We start from the raw sequence: 14,679 nt of genomic DNA, 5'->3' as shown, positions 1-14,679 counted from the left end.
TTTTTTTTTTGCTTAAAGTTTATTGTTTGCTTAAAATTCAGTACTTCTAAGGTTTTTATCCCAAAATTACGATTTTTTTATTTTTTTCTCAATTTTTAAGTAACAAAAAATTTAGAATGATAAAAACGTTTGAATTAAATCTTTTTATAACTTAAAATAAAAACAAACGCAACTCTTAAAAATATAGTTAACATCATTATAATTATAATTGTTACTTTCTTTTGCATTTGAATGATATTTAAACTATGTAAGGTAAAAAAACTCTGGATTTCAAAAAGATGCTAAATGTTTTGCTTTGCGCACACTATTAAAAAAAACGCCAAGTTTTATTTTAATGCTGAACATATCATCAACCAAATGACATGACTTAGATTCATTGCGCACTTTCTCATGCGTGAATTTAACATTTTATGCATTTTGGTTTGGAAATTTTGCTTAGCGCACTGACTCAACTTTTAAGTATTTTTAAATGGATTGGAAAGTATTATTATTTTTTTCGGTTGCTGTGTATGCCGTTGAGGTAAAGGAGGAGAACAGCCATGGTAAACAAATTTTAAATATGTTTTTTTTTTGAAATAAAATAAAACACAGTTCTTTTACATTAAAACAAAACTAAGTGGTGCGCAGGTTTATTATTAAACAATCTTCTGTTTGTGTTAAATATGCACATTACAGCTATGAAGTTATCTGTTAATAATACTAATAGATTGCAATATACATAATTAGAATCTTGTAATTAGTTAGTTTGCAATCAGGGAAAAGACTAAGAAAAACTTTATCAGTTTGATGTTTATGGATTATTTGGGTGGTGTTTTTTCAAATGATAGAACGTTAATTATTGGGGAGGATAGGAAACTAAGATCTTAAAAAAGTCATGATCAAGAATAGGATCGAATTCAGTAAATAGCCTGAAAAATATATTAATTACATAAAAAAGTTTTCAATACTTAAAATTGTTTAAATCTGTCATAAGATAAGCACCAAAAGTAAGAATCGTAAAAAGTAAGGACTCGTGATGCACTTTCATGTAGTTTTTCCGATGCTCTTATTAGGGTTTGAGGAAATTTTAACATAATATAGTATTAGAAATAATACTATATTGTTTACATAAATTTATGTATAATTTTAAACTTTCTAAGTAAATAAAGGTCATCTCTGTTGTTCAATTAATTCAAAATTTATGCAAATTTTAAAGTGTGATTTTTGTGCCCTAAATTTATTTTTTTCCGCAAAAGTTTTTTATTTCCTTCTAATTTTATGTCATGTAATTAAAAATTATATACCAAAATAGAGCTTTGAAAAAAGAGTGCACACAAAACTAGAGTTATAAATAAAAAATTAAATATGGAATTACAAATGTAAACTAGATTTAAAGTTTTTATTTTTTTATTTTTTATTTTTTTATTTACACTTTTGCCGATAAAAAAAAATTTACAGTCGTAACTTATAAAAAAATAATACATGACCGGGGCTAGAAGAAGACAAATTTAGTCTTATCATTAAGCCCCGAAAAATGCGTCATTACTAGACAAAATATAGTTTGACAATAAAATATAGTTTTAATGTATATATCTCTGATATATATTATAAAAGAAAATTTAAATATATCGCATATCGTTTAAAATTTATAGTTTTTCAAAAAATAAGATATAACAATTTCTTTGTAAAATAAAAGAAACAAAATTTATTAAAATATTAAATGACAAAAATAACATTTAAGAATTGTATTGAAAAATAAGAAGATATGATTTTATATAAAAACATTTTATTGGTAGAGCATTTTATAGTTTAACTTATTTAATTATATTTATAATACTTTTCATTGCCAATTAAGTAAAAGCAAATAAACAGTATAAAATAAAAGTAAAAGATTAATAAATAACGCAAAAATAAAAAATAAATTTCTCAAAAAGAAGATTATCATTTAAAATGATAAAAATATATGTACAATTATTGATTAATTATGTATTAATAATCTAAAGTAATTAATTAATTAACTATTAGTTATTGATTTCTAATATAAAGAAGTTTTATTAGAAAAAATTTAATTCATTTTCAGTTAACAAAAGTAATTATTTATGTAAAATAATACAAAAAATTTCAGTTAACAAAAGTAATTATTTATGTAAAATAATAAAAAAAATAATGAAGTAATAGACTAAACTTTTTTTTTAATTTTCTTTCAATAGTTTATAGTAAAAATATATAATATATTAAGTAATAAAGTAAAATCAATATCAATAGTTTGTACATTAAAGCCAATGAATTAGTATTTTTTTAAATACTTATTTTCTATTTGTACAAAGTTACAAGTTTTAAAATGTAAGTACCAATCGAAATTTCTTAAGATTAGCGAAACATACGAACTCAGGGTAACAACGCTTTAAATTAGTATTTTCACTAGGTAGCGGGTTATTTAAGCGAAAAGTTTAAAAGCGGAAATAAGTTCAAGCGAACTTATTTTTTTTTTTTTTAACAATACAGCTTGGTTTTTATCTTTGTTTTTGAATCGTTGCATTAAATTAACTTTTTATTAATAATTTAGATTAATAATTTATTCCCATTTTTAAACTGTAATTTGTACTACTTTAAATACATTTAAATATTGATTTAATTTGTTTTTGATAAACTTTTATCTACTAATGCAAATTTCAATCGAATTGGGATTGAGGTCAAGTCAATTCCAAGGTCAGGGTTCAATAGGTTCAGCCTCATTTTCAATTAACTAATTGATTACTAGCTTGGCCCTGTGATAGATTGCTCTATTAAGCTGAAATTTATGAGTATTCATGATGTTCATAAACATTTTATAATTTTCTTTAATTATTTCCAGACAAAGTAAATTACAGTCATAGGTTACCACTTATTGACTTTAGTGGCGCCCCACATCATGATTGTGGGGCAATGTTTTACAGACCAAAGCAAATATTTGGGTTGTAATGTTTTTAAGACGAATGTCTAAGGCTTGCAGAACAACAACCAAATTTTTTGAATAATGATTCATCACTAATTACATTCTGCCAACCTTCCGCTGACCAGTCCTTGTATTTCTGATACAAGGCCATACGGTCTTTAATATTCTTTTGCGAAATGCAAGTTTTTATTTGTTGGAAAATGGTTCTTTAAATGAACTTATTTGCACAAAGGTGAAACTTTAAAAACATCACTCACCTAAAACTGAAAAGCATTCATTACTAAATTTAGAAAAGCATGCTTCATTGGAATGAAGGTATTTAAGTATATGGTAGTTTTTATCCGTCCTGAAGTGTTCAAATATTAGAGTTTTAAAATGACGATATAATTATACTTTTAAAGTGAAATAAAGATGAAAAGAAAATTAGGAGGTCTAACTAGTGAAAACTGTTAAATCTTTTCTTTGGTCTGAACCTCTGTGATAAAACAATGAGTCTTTTCGGAGTACCTTTTTTTTAATTTTATGTAGGTGCCCCAAGAAGTCCTTACGGTTTTTATCACAAAGCACTGCGGATGCGCATTTAATTGGAAGTTCAAGCCTCTTTCCTGACCGATGTCGCAAAACTTTCCCAAAGGTGGCATTTGAACCACGGATCCTTAGTTTCTGAGGCAAGTGCGCTACCACTGCGCCACGGCTACTCAATAATCCTCGATAAACAAGAAAAAGAAAAAAAGTAATAGCATAAACTTATTTTTACGCTATACTTAGTACACGTTCCATTTTGTTTAACAAAAAACTGACTGATTATCATCAGTTATAGCGGATAGTTTGTATTTAAATTTTCGCGCTGTAACTTGCGGGAGTATGGCGTTTTTATTAGCGATGAGCTTTTACATTAAAAATAGAAATAAAAATGGAGAACATTGACAAAATGATTTTTAATAAACTTGAAAAGCACAAAAAGAAAACATACTTAACAAAACCGAACGGTTTCTTAAGGATCAAGAAAAAACTTTACTTTTACTTCGTTAACGTTAAAATTATTACCGATTGATTTAGCACGATAGAGAAAGATAATAATAACAATAAGTAGAAAATATTGAAAAAGATATAAATGACATTTAAAACAGTCTCAATTTTTAAGGAGATAAACGATTAAATAAATTATTAATGATAAAAAAAGTTTGACAATGATATCAATTCTTTCTAAAGTTTTTTAAAACTTGCTAAGGTTACTCCAATCTTTAAAAAAGGCGACATATCAAATATTAGCAACTATCGTCCCATCTCTGTTCTCTCGGTACTTTCAAAAATTTTAGAAGGAATAATGTCTAATAGAATATTCAAACATCTGAACAAAAATAACTTACTATACACCAAACAATTTGTTTTTAAAAAGATAACTCAACAAAGCATGTAATAATCCAGTTTGTGCATGAAATCTCGAAATCTATTGAACAATCACAGTACTTATTAGGTATCTTCATTGACCAAACAAAAAAGTTCGACACAGTTGACATTTTACTTCGAAAACTTAAATATTATGGAATTTAAAGTATTGCTTTAAAGTAGTATAGAAGCTAATTAACAAAAAGAAAAAAATTTATAATTAGTAACGATGGTTTTCAAAACAGTTGTCTTTTTTTTTCAATCTTTGGACCCCTACATTTGATGATGATGATGATGATGATGATGATGATGATGATGATGATGATGATGATGATGATGATGATGATGATGATGATGATGATGATGATGATGATGATGATGATGATATATATATATATATATATATATATATATATATATATATATATATATATATATATATATATATATATATATATATATACATATATAAATGATCTTAATAAAGCGCCTAACCTTAGAGGTCATCCATAAAAGACGTCAGGCTAAGTTTAACTAATGGCATGAAGTAAGAGAACAGTGGCTCTCGTGCGTAGAGATTTTAAGTGTATTTTGGCGCCTTATGTTAAATTAAAATGTCCGGGGAAGAGAGCCAATAAACTTCTACTTCTGGTTAGTATTTAAATTCTGAATGACGTCCTTTATGGACGACCCCTTATAAGCATCGTTTACGCAGATGATATTAATCTATTCCTCTCAGGCAATAATATTTATGAACACTTTACTACTATGAATAAAGAGTTAAAACATATATCAAACGGGTTTAAATGTAATAAGTTAACTTTAAATATTAATAAAACTAAATGGACTCTAATCCATTCGTATGCAAAAAAGCAATTTTTACCAAAAAACTTGCCGTAACTTGATATAAACGAAATTGAAATAAGAAATGATTTCGTTACAAAATTCTTAGGCGTTTATCTCGGTGAAAACATCTCCTATTATGTATCTACTAAAATTTCAAAAAACATTTGGATTCTAAATAAAGCTCGTAACTAGCTTATAAAAACTTGCATAATCCAACTTTATTACTCTTTTATCCACAGTTACATAAATTATTCTAACACTACTTGGGGGAGTACTGTAAAATGTTAAAACTTCTTTATTGACGTCAAAATCATGCGATCCGCATAATTAAGTATGTTGATCGTTTTACACATAGAAAACATTTTTTTACTGAAATGAGATTATTAAATTTAATTGAACTCAATCTATTTAAAGTTTTAAACTTTGTATATTTATGGAGAAATAATCTATTCCCTACCGTTTTTAATAATACATTCGAACTTAAACCTAACAACAAATACGACATGAGAAACATGAATTTTTTAAAGTAGCCATTCTGCCACACAAAATTTAATGTATTTTGCATTGCTTATCGTTACCCCACCTATGGAATAATATTGTTTTGCGGAATTTCGATCGATAAACTTTGTTTTAACTTTTAAAGCTCAATCTAAAAAAAATATATTCCTTCAATTGATAATATACTCACATACTTCTAATATTTTGAAAATTGTTATACAACTTGGATTTTAGTACTTTTTTATTTTTAATTTTTACTTGTTTGACATATTAAACAAGAAAAATAAAGTATAACTACTTGCCTTTATTTTTCTTGTTTAATATGTTATACTTATCTTTATTTTGCTTGTTTGATATGTTATACTTGTCTTTATTTTGCTTGTTTGTGCTTTATAAGGTTCTGACGACAAGATCTTGTGATCTTCTTTCAGATCCTAGCTTATGTTTTATTGTTAGCAGTTTATGTATACGCGCATCTACACATTTGTTTATGTATATATGCTTATATTTATATATGTTTATGTGTTTCTTTTTATTTTATTTATATCTTAAAAAAAAATAAAGTCCTCTATATCTCAAAATTAAAAAAAAAAAAAAGTATATCCATGACCAACGCCACCGTGCCCCCATTCCCCCGGAGATGTCTACCATGAGAAACACTTAAAGTAAAGTTGGACTAGCAAAAAAAAGCAGTAAAAAAGCTCTTTAAAAAATAAATGAAAATATCAGACGAAGGGTTGATAGAACAAATTCAACGTATCGGTCAACACAAGATAACAAACCAAAAACAAAAGTTATAAAATTCTTAAGTTTCCAAGTCAAAAACACATTTCTCAAGACAGTAAAACATTTTAGAAGTACTTGTTTACACATAAATGTGTATGTGTATTTTGTCGTTACTTGTTTACACATAAATGTGTAAACAAGTAACGACAAAATACGCGTACTCTCACATCCCACTTATGATTAGTGCAACCGAAAAGTATGAAAAAAAAGTAAGTTCTAAGCTCTAAACAATCCATTCAGCATTATGAAAATTCATTCAGCATTATGAAAATATAGGCAATTTGTATGCTTCAATTTAAACCTTTTTTGCACCGTTTTTTTTAAGGTAAAATTTTTAGACTGATGAATTTGTATCAGAATTGTAACTCTTTCCAAATTTCAACCTAAATGTAGCTATTTATAAATTTTTCTCATTTTTTTCTCATATCTTATGACTTAATCTTCTATTATCAGTATAGATATTTCATTTTACCGCTTTATTTCAATATCACTGAATTTTTTGTCTTTACTATGTCCCACCAATTATCAATTATTTATGTCAAACTTTTTGAACGATTTAATAAACTAAAATCAAAATCATTAAAGAAAGACCATTAATTAGAACTATCGTAACGACTAACTTGAACTACCGGACATAATACGGATACTGGAATACAAAAACCAATGGTATTAGCAAATAAGCTTTGTGTTTCACTGTTTGTCACTTCTTAACATATCTATGACACTCCTAAAAACTTTATTCAGCCGCGGCTGAATAAAGTTTTTAGGACTAGGTTTTATTTTTTTGGAACTAAGTTTTATTTTTTTCACGACTGGGTTTTATATAGTTAGGCGGATGCTCACAATTATATCGAGTAAATTATATAAAAATTTAATATAATGAAAGTTAAACTAACAGTTTTTAACTGTCAAACGACTTCTCTCGAGCGTTCAGATATTGTTTGTTCAGCTTTTGTGTTTTTGCAGAGCCGACGACACTGGGATGGGAGGGGATGGAGGAGGGAGGGGGGTTATTGGGATTAAATTAAACTCGTAGCATTATATTTCAAATATCTCACAAGTCCCCAGCGGGCATTTGGTCCTAAAAAGACGTCTTTTGGACGTTTAAAATACGTTCAGAACGTTTTTCGAACGATCAAAAGACATTTTTTTAGGACCAAATGTCGGCTGGGTCTTTACAAAATGATTTGAAATATAAATTAAATATTGAAAATGATTAAAATAAGTTCTTCTTTTACTTCATTATTATATGTTTTGAATTTTTCCAGAGTTGATTTGTTTTAGGAAATGTTTTTATTTTCATACATTTTATTAAGTTAAAAAGATTTTATGAAGCCCTAAATGTTTAGTTTATTGGTGAGGCCTATTAAAATCTTATTATTTTCTTCTGGTTAAGACGTTCAAGAAATCGATTAACGGTTACTTAAGGGTTTTGTCACAAATCACCGCAGAATAGAATTTAACGAGGAAGTTCGAACCGGATACCTTATTGATTTTGCATGTATGGCTAGAACAGTTGACCACTCGATTTGAGGCCAGCATTTACATCATTTTTTATAAAATATTTCAACTTTTTTAAATACATTATGATTCAAATTCAAAACATTTGTTGTAGCTGAAGAGAAAGTAAAGCCCTGAAAGTTTAAACAGCCCATGTTTAAACTAAACATATTTTACACTTTAAATTCACAAGGTCGAAAATAGAGTATAAGACCACCTGTAAACACATATGGTTGTACATTGAATTTCAAAGCATACCATATAAAATTAATTTCAAAAAAATTTTTTAGTTTAAAAAGTTTTTTTGAAATTAATATTGTGTGGTTTTATTTGTACGTATTATGTTTACATTTATAGAAAATACCCCTCCCCATCCCCTCCCCCATTTAACGAGAATTTGCACCATTAGTAGGAAAATTAGAACCAATTTGTACCTTCAGTTGTCAAATTGGAATCTTTTTTTAAATACAGTCAGTAAAATGTGACTTTTTGTTGTATATAAATAGCTTACATTTTACCTCCGAATAGCAATAATACATTATTTATCACTATTCGGAAAAGTGAAGAGTTTGAGGACCTTTTTTTTTAAGCCGATAAAAAAGGAAGACACCCGCTCCCAGCCACACCCCTCCCCCACACACACTCGATACCTACTCGCACCAGCCATAAATTACATATAATTTACGTAATTTTCATTTTTTAATAAATATTATACATATGTTTAAAGATAAACAACTATATTACGTATATTTAGATATAATATTTTAGAAAAAAAACAAACTCTAAATTATGTATGTTTTTTTTAGGTTTGGACCAAGCCGACCTCCCTATTTCTCAACTGTTTTCAGATAAACGGTCCACAATTGCTGAGCCAGACAACAAAGAGAAAATATTAAGGCGAGATAGACGAGGATTTCGATCTTATTTTTACAACTATCTAGATGAAATTGCAATGTCTATATGTGCATCAATTCCTAGTGAAGGCCCAGGTCTTTTATATGCCGTAAGAAGAACTTGCGGAGAAAAATCAACTTGTAAAGATATATGTACAGATCCAAAGCTTAGAAAGCAAGGTATTTAAATGCTTATAAATTTTTACAACAATAAGATAATATATTGTTCTTTACTGTTTCGGTTTTGTTTGAAAACATTCTCTGGTATAAAAAACCTCGGACTTGGGCAACAGCACTTTAAAAAACTGTTGGATCTCAATTGCAAATAATGCATCAACTTAATAATTAGGTTTTTTTTTTATATACATTAATTTTTTGTATCAAGAAAGAGTAAGGATTTTAAATTTAGATTTACCAGATTATATTGTGTAAAATTTTATAAACAGGACCGAAAGAAGTACAAAACCTTCAGTGGGCGTGTGCTGAATCGCTCCATGTTTACAAAAGACAACCTGCATTGGCAGACAATTTTGAAGATTACACCGATTCCCATAAGTTAGGACTTGCAATTTATAGGCATTATTCGTGTACAATTGGTGGATGCGGTCCTAATTATTGCTGTTGTCGAGCCGCCTAAAATCATGATATTGTGTATAAAATTTAATAAAGCTATTAAATTATATAAGGAAAGCTTTTTCAAAGCAAAATTTATAGAAAAACAGATCTATAGACATCAGCTGTCACCATTCCCCAAAATTATTTAAAACTAAAAAGGGTGCAATTTTATAATATACGACTATAATATACGACTATAATCTAGGTTTTTTTTTGGTTGTTTAAATATTTTTTGTTTTGTTTTTACTTTTATAATTGACAGTATTGAAAAATAGACAACAGGAAACTTATCTATTTAAATGCTTTTTCAGTTTGTTTTTTCTTCATTTTTGACGTCATTGTTTTGCAATAAAAATATCTATTCAAAATAACAAAGTTGGATTAATTAAAATCAAGATTTGTTTTTAGTTAAGATATTTGCAAATTTTATGTTAAAAATGATTCTTTAAATAAAAAACGAACTATGTATATCGTAGTATTTGACATCAAAATAAAATCCAAAAATTTTTTACATGTATTTTTTTTAGTTTCAATATAAGCTCATTTGTTTCCATTAAAAAATTTCATGCATGGTATTATTTTCACGCACGTTTCCATCTAGGTCCGAAAGAAGTTCAAAGTCTTATATGGGCCTGCTCGGAATCTTTGCATGTTTACAAAAGACAACCATCGTTGGCAGATAATTATGAAGACTATACTGATTCACATAAGTTAGGTCTCGCTATATACAGGCACTATTCGTGTACGATTGGAGGATGTGGTCCAAACTACTGCTGTTGCAGAGCTGCTTAAGGTTACTAGTAAAACAAAATGCGAAAAGCTTGCAAAAGCTTGTTTTTTTTTTTTATTGGGTAAGAAAACATGACAACAACAATTTTTCATGAAAATCTATTGGTTACGGAACAAAATAAGCTTATTGACAAATGACATTAAAAAAAAAATGTTGAGAAAATGCGAACATTGTTGCTGGAAGTGACTTATTTAAACTTAACTGATAGAAAATGCAAATTGTCGATGGAGATGATGTAATTAATAAAAATTGCTGCTGGAGGTGACAAGATTAAGAAAAATGCAAGTTTTTTGAAAGTAGCGTCATTAAGAAAAAATCGAAGTTATTGTTAAAAGTTAACAAAAAAATTTGCAGAAAATCATGAAGATGTCATAGATGACGCAGTTTTTTAAAAACCTAGTAGTTTCTTATTTTATTCTACAAATTGCGCGTGCTATATAAATGCTTAACTAATAATATCTATGATGAATGCAAATACTGTTTATTATAAATATGTACATGATAGTTATTTGAAAAAAATGTGTTAATTTTTATCTTTATAGTTATTGTTTTTTTGATTTTTTTGTTTTTATTCAAACTTTTATTTGAGGCTTCAGATAAAAAAAATAACAAAACGTTAACTTTTTAGATTGTGATAAAAGCAAAGAATGTTAAAAAATAAATTTTTATTTTTTTGAGTACTTTGTATTAATAATTTTTTACAAAAAAATGTAATTACAAAACTTTTGAAAAAAATGTTTGATATAAACCTTTGTATAATGCAAAAAAATACGTGTCAAGTTTTACCAACTTCGCCACTGTATATATATAAATATATATATATATATATATATATATATATATATATATATATATATATATATATATATATATATATATATATATATATATATATATATATATATATATATGTATATATATATATATATATATATATATATATATATATATATATATATATATATATATATATATATATATATATATATATATATATATATATATATATATAATGGCAGCCGGTAACAATTAACTTTGGCGGGGCTAGGAAAAATTAAACGAAAAATATTGTCACGACTCGCTGTCTGCGTAATTGATGCTTTAATCTTTGTTAGGAAGTCTTTGGTCGCTGGCGTTTTTGATTAGTTGAGAGAGCTAAGCGGTAGAATACTCCAAAAATAAAACGTAGGTTTAAAAAATTACGTAGATTTGAAAAATTCAATGACATTAAATACTTATGCATTTAATGGCACTGAATCTTTTAAACGTATAAACCAGCAAAAACTGACTGATAACTGCCCTGATAGCTGCATTATGATTTGAACAGATTTTAGTATTACTTCTTTAGACTTTTTTTCTAATTTTAATTTTATGGTAAAAACTTTTAGTTTGTTAAAAGTAAGTCTTTTATATAAATATAATTTTTATATAAATATAATTTTTATATGAATATAAAAAAATTACGGTTACACTCAAATTAACACAAAGGTATAATGTATCTTGAAATAAAGAATAGTGTTAAAAACAAAGATTTAAGCATATTATTTATAAAAATTTTCTACTCTTCTCTGTTTCATAAAAGAAAACATTTCAATTAATTTTCGATTGAGCTGATTAATATCTTGTATTACAAGATTATTTACAAGTTGTAAATAATCTTTATGTATTACTATTACAGCACATGCATTCAACCAATCTTGACCTGTAGAACTTCTCAATAGTCTTAATTCGTTTTAAAGTAATAAAACACCGTTCAGCATCAGCTGTAGACACAGGTGGGACCAAAACAATCTCTATCAACTTTGATACTTTAGAAAATGTTTCAACCAGTTTATTTTCATCCATAAATTGGGATAGGGTATTAATGGTGGTGATGTTACTAAAAACAGCATTTTGATACAAAACTGTTAATTCGGACATCAATTTAACTTTACTTAGCATTGGATAGTTTCTTAGAATATTTTTTATATGATATAGAGGAATATGTTGTCTATTAATATTGAATTTTTTCGGGTCCAAAATTGAAAATAATTTAAATATTTTAATGCTTCTAAATCTGCCGCTAATTTCATAAATAACTTTATCATAAGCACATTTTATTAGTAGTTCGATTGACGTGTTTCGTTTCATTCGGTTTTCAGGTATTTCCTCGCAATCATTAAAAATCGATCCAGGCGTGTCACATGATAGAGCCGAAAATATTTATCCTCGAAAATATCACCGAAATATGTCACAACCGAAAAATTTAGAACCGAAAAGTATACTTTCATTGCAGGATCGAATTACAAAATCCTTTCTTGCGTCGAAAGTTTTAGAACCGAATGTTACAACCGAAAAAATTTGGATCGAATTACAAAATTCTTTCAATTTTTATTGTAATTTAATTTAAAAACTTTATATCACAACTTTCGGTCGAAAATTGCATTGAAATTTTTTCGGTTCTAAAATTATTTATGACATTTTGATCGAAATTTTTTCGGTTCTAAATACAATTATGACTTTCGATCGAAAAATCGATTGAAATTATTTCGGTTCTAATTTTCTTCGTGAATATTTTCGGTTGTGTAATAAATTTCTCATTTTCGGTTCTAAATTAAAATTTACGAGTCGTTTGAATCATAGGACGCCGATCCAGGAACATTATCAGTAATGGTATTGCGTATGAATTGTATGGATAGCTCAAATTTTTCAAAAGCATCCTTGATTTTAATAGTGTTGCTGTTCCTTGATTGCAATATATTGTAAAGTACATCTACATGTTTTAAAATTGAATAAAAGAAGGATAAAAAAAAGTTGAACTCTAAATCTTCCAAACATTTTTTGAAGCCAACAGACTGTCACACACTTGTATTGTCCCATCCTTCATCGTTCATAACTTTATTAAAACGATCCACCAGCTTTATTTTGTTTTCTTTTATGCAAGTTTTCTTTGAACGAAAATTCCATCGTGTTTCATAAACTCTTGGTATCTGTTAAAAACAAATTTCGCAAAGTAAATTATTTCGTTTTGGTAAAGATGTAAAGAATACCCCAAATCCACTTAAATCCACTTAAATGGAAAAAAATGTTCTTATTCGCTTATTCGAAGAACAAACTTTTTTCAAAACTAAATTCAATTGATGTGCATAGCAGTGAACATAATGGGCATTTGGGTAAACTTCTTTCATTAAGCTTTGCACTCCATTCCTTGATCCACTTATAACTGCATCGGTTGTTTCATTCATTTCTTTTATGTCATTAATTTCTTCTATGTATACTTTATACATACAGTCTAAAATGTTATTTTGGTTTATTTTCGAAGTATTTGAAACTGCAACGAATTACTTACATGTGTATTACTAGGTTTTTGTTTTTGAATTTGCTCAGAAAGAAGTTTCATATCTTTACAGTATAGTCGGTCACAATACACACAATAAAAACAATACACACAACGAAAACAGCCACATTCTGTCACAATACAAAACACAATAAAAACAAAACAACGAAATTTTTTAACACTTACACTTAACCATGATTTTTTTTCAAACCGTGCTACACAAAATGTTTGTGTTTTTTTTACCATTATCTTGAGTTATCCAAACATCTTTCGATTGGTATGCATCGGTTTTTAATTACAATTTTTACTTGGTCCAATGACAAGAATACTTTTATAACATTAAAAAACTTTTAGATTAATTCATACGCATTAAAAATATTTTTAACATGAGTTTTTTAAAGATTTTTTTCATATTGTAACACATTTTACCTAATTAAATTCATAACTCTTAAAATACAACATTTACAATGTCAGTCGTAAATATAGTAAATTTCACTAAGATTATTTACATTGACAAAGATGCTTTAACAATTTCATGTAATTAAAAGTAAAAAACTTAACATCTGTTTGTTAGCATATATAACAGTATTTGAATGTTTATATAATTTTATTCTTTGTCTTAAGCTTTAAAAAAAACAAAAAAAAAAGACATTGTAAAAAATCTCAACAAAATATTCTGGTTCTTCTATTTCTATGGTAATGAAAAATGTCCAACATTGTGAAATATTCTAAACTTTGTATATTTTTTAAATTAGTGCCTTTTGGAAGTATTGAAACTGTATTATGAAATTCAACAGTACCACCAGTGGTACAGTTTTTGCGAAGGTAGTATAAAGGTAGAATAACTTAACTGCCATAGACCCCTACGTCATAAAAAATCTATAAAAATTCACTTACTGATCCAAACAATTACCGCAGCATCAGCATTATTCCAATATTTACTAAACTTTTAGAATACCTTATCTTACTCATATGCCCTGTGATGAAAGAAACTCATTAACTTCAATTTGGTTTTAATAATAAGAGCTCAACCCTCTATGCTAAATTTGTTGTAAGCGAATCAATTTAGCATTAAAATCGCAACAATTCGCCTATTTATTTATGTTCACTAGATGCTGAAAAGGCTTTTGAC

At 27.2% G+C, this 14,679-nt stretch overlaps 1 protein-coding gene across 2 annotated transcripts; it reads left to right on the top strand.

Moving 5' to 3' along the window:
• Positions 1-382: 382 nt before the first annotated feature.
• LOC100202164 (uncharacterized) lies at positions 383-10,764 on the top strand. Of its 2 annotated transcripts, none has more exons than XM_065804542.1 (3): positions 383-542; positions 8,740-9,006; positions 10,043-10,764. In XM_065804542.1, the coding sequence occupies exons 1-3, from the start codon at positions 470-472 to the stop codon at positions 10,231-10,233; spliced, it is 531 nt and encodes a 176-aa protein (XP_065660614.1). In that variant the 5' UTR covers positions 383-469; the 3' UTR covers positions 10,234-10,764. The 2 variants fall into 2 exon arrangements, with proteins under 2 accessions (XP_065660614.1, XP_065660613.1); XM_065804541.1 differs by lacking the exon at positions 10,043-10,764 and adding an exon at positions 9,273-9,945.
• The last annotated feature ends 3,915 nt before the right edge of the window (positions 10,765-14,679 follow it).

Source organism: Hydra vulgaris, chromosome 09 (assembly GCF_038396675.1).
Source record: "Hydra vulgaris chromosome 09, alternate assembly HydraT2T_AEP".
Classification (NCBI taxonomy): domain Eukaryota; kingdom Metazoa; phylum Cnidaria; class Hydrozoa; order Anthoathecata; family Hydridae; genus Hydra; species Hydra vulgaris.
The sequence above is the reverse complement of the archived record's forward strand: the minus strand, read 5'-3'. Positions and strand labels throughout refer to the sequence as shown.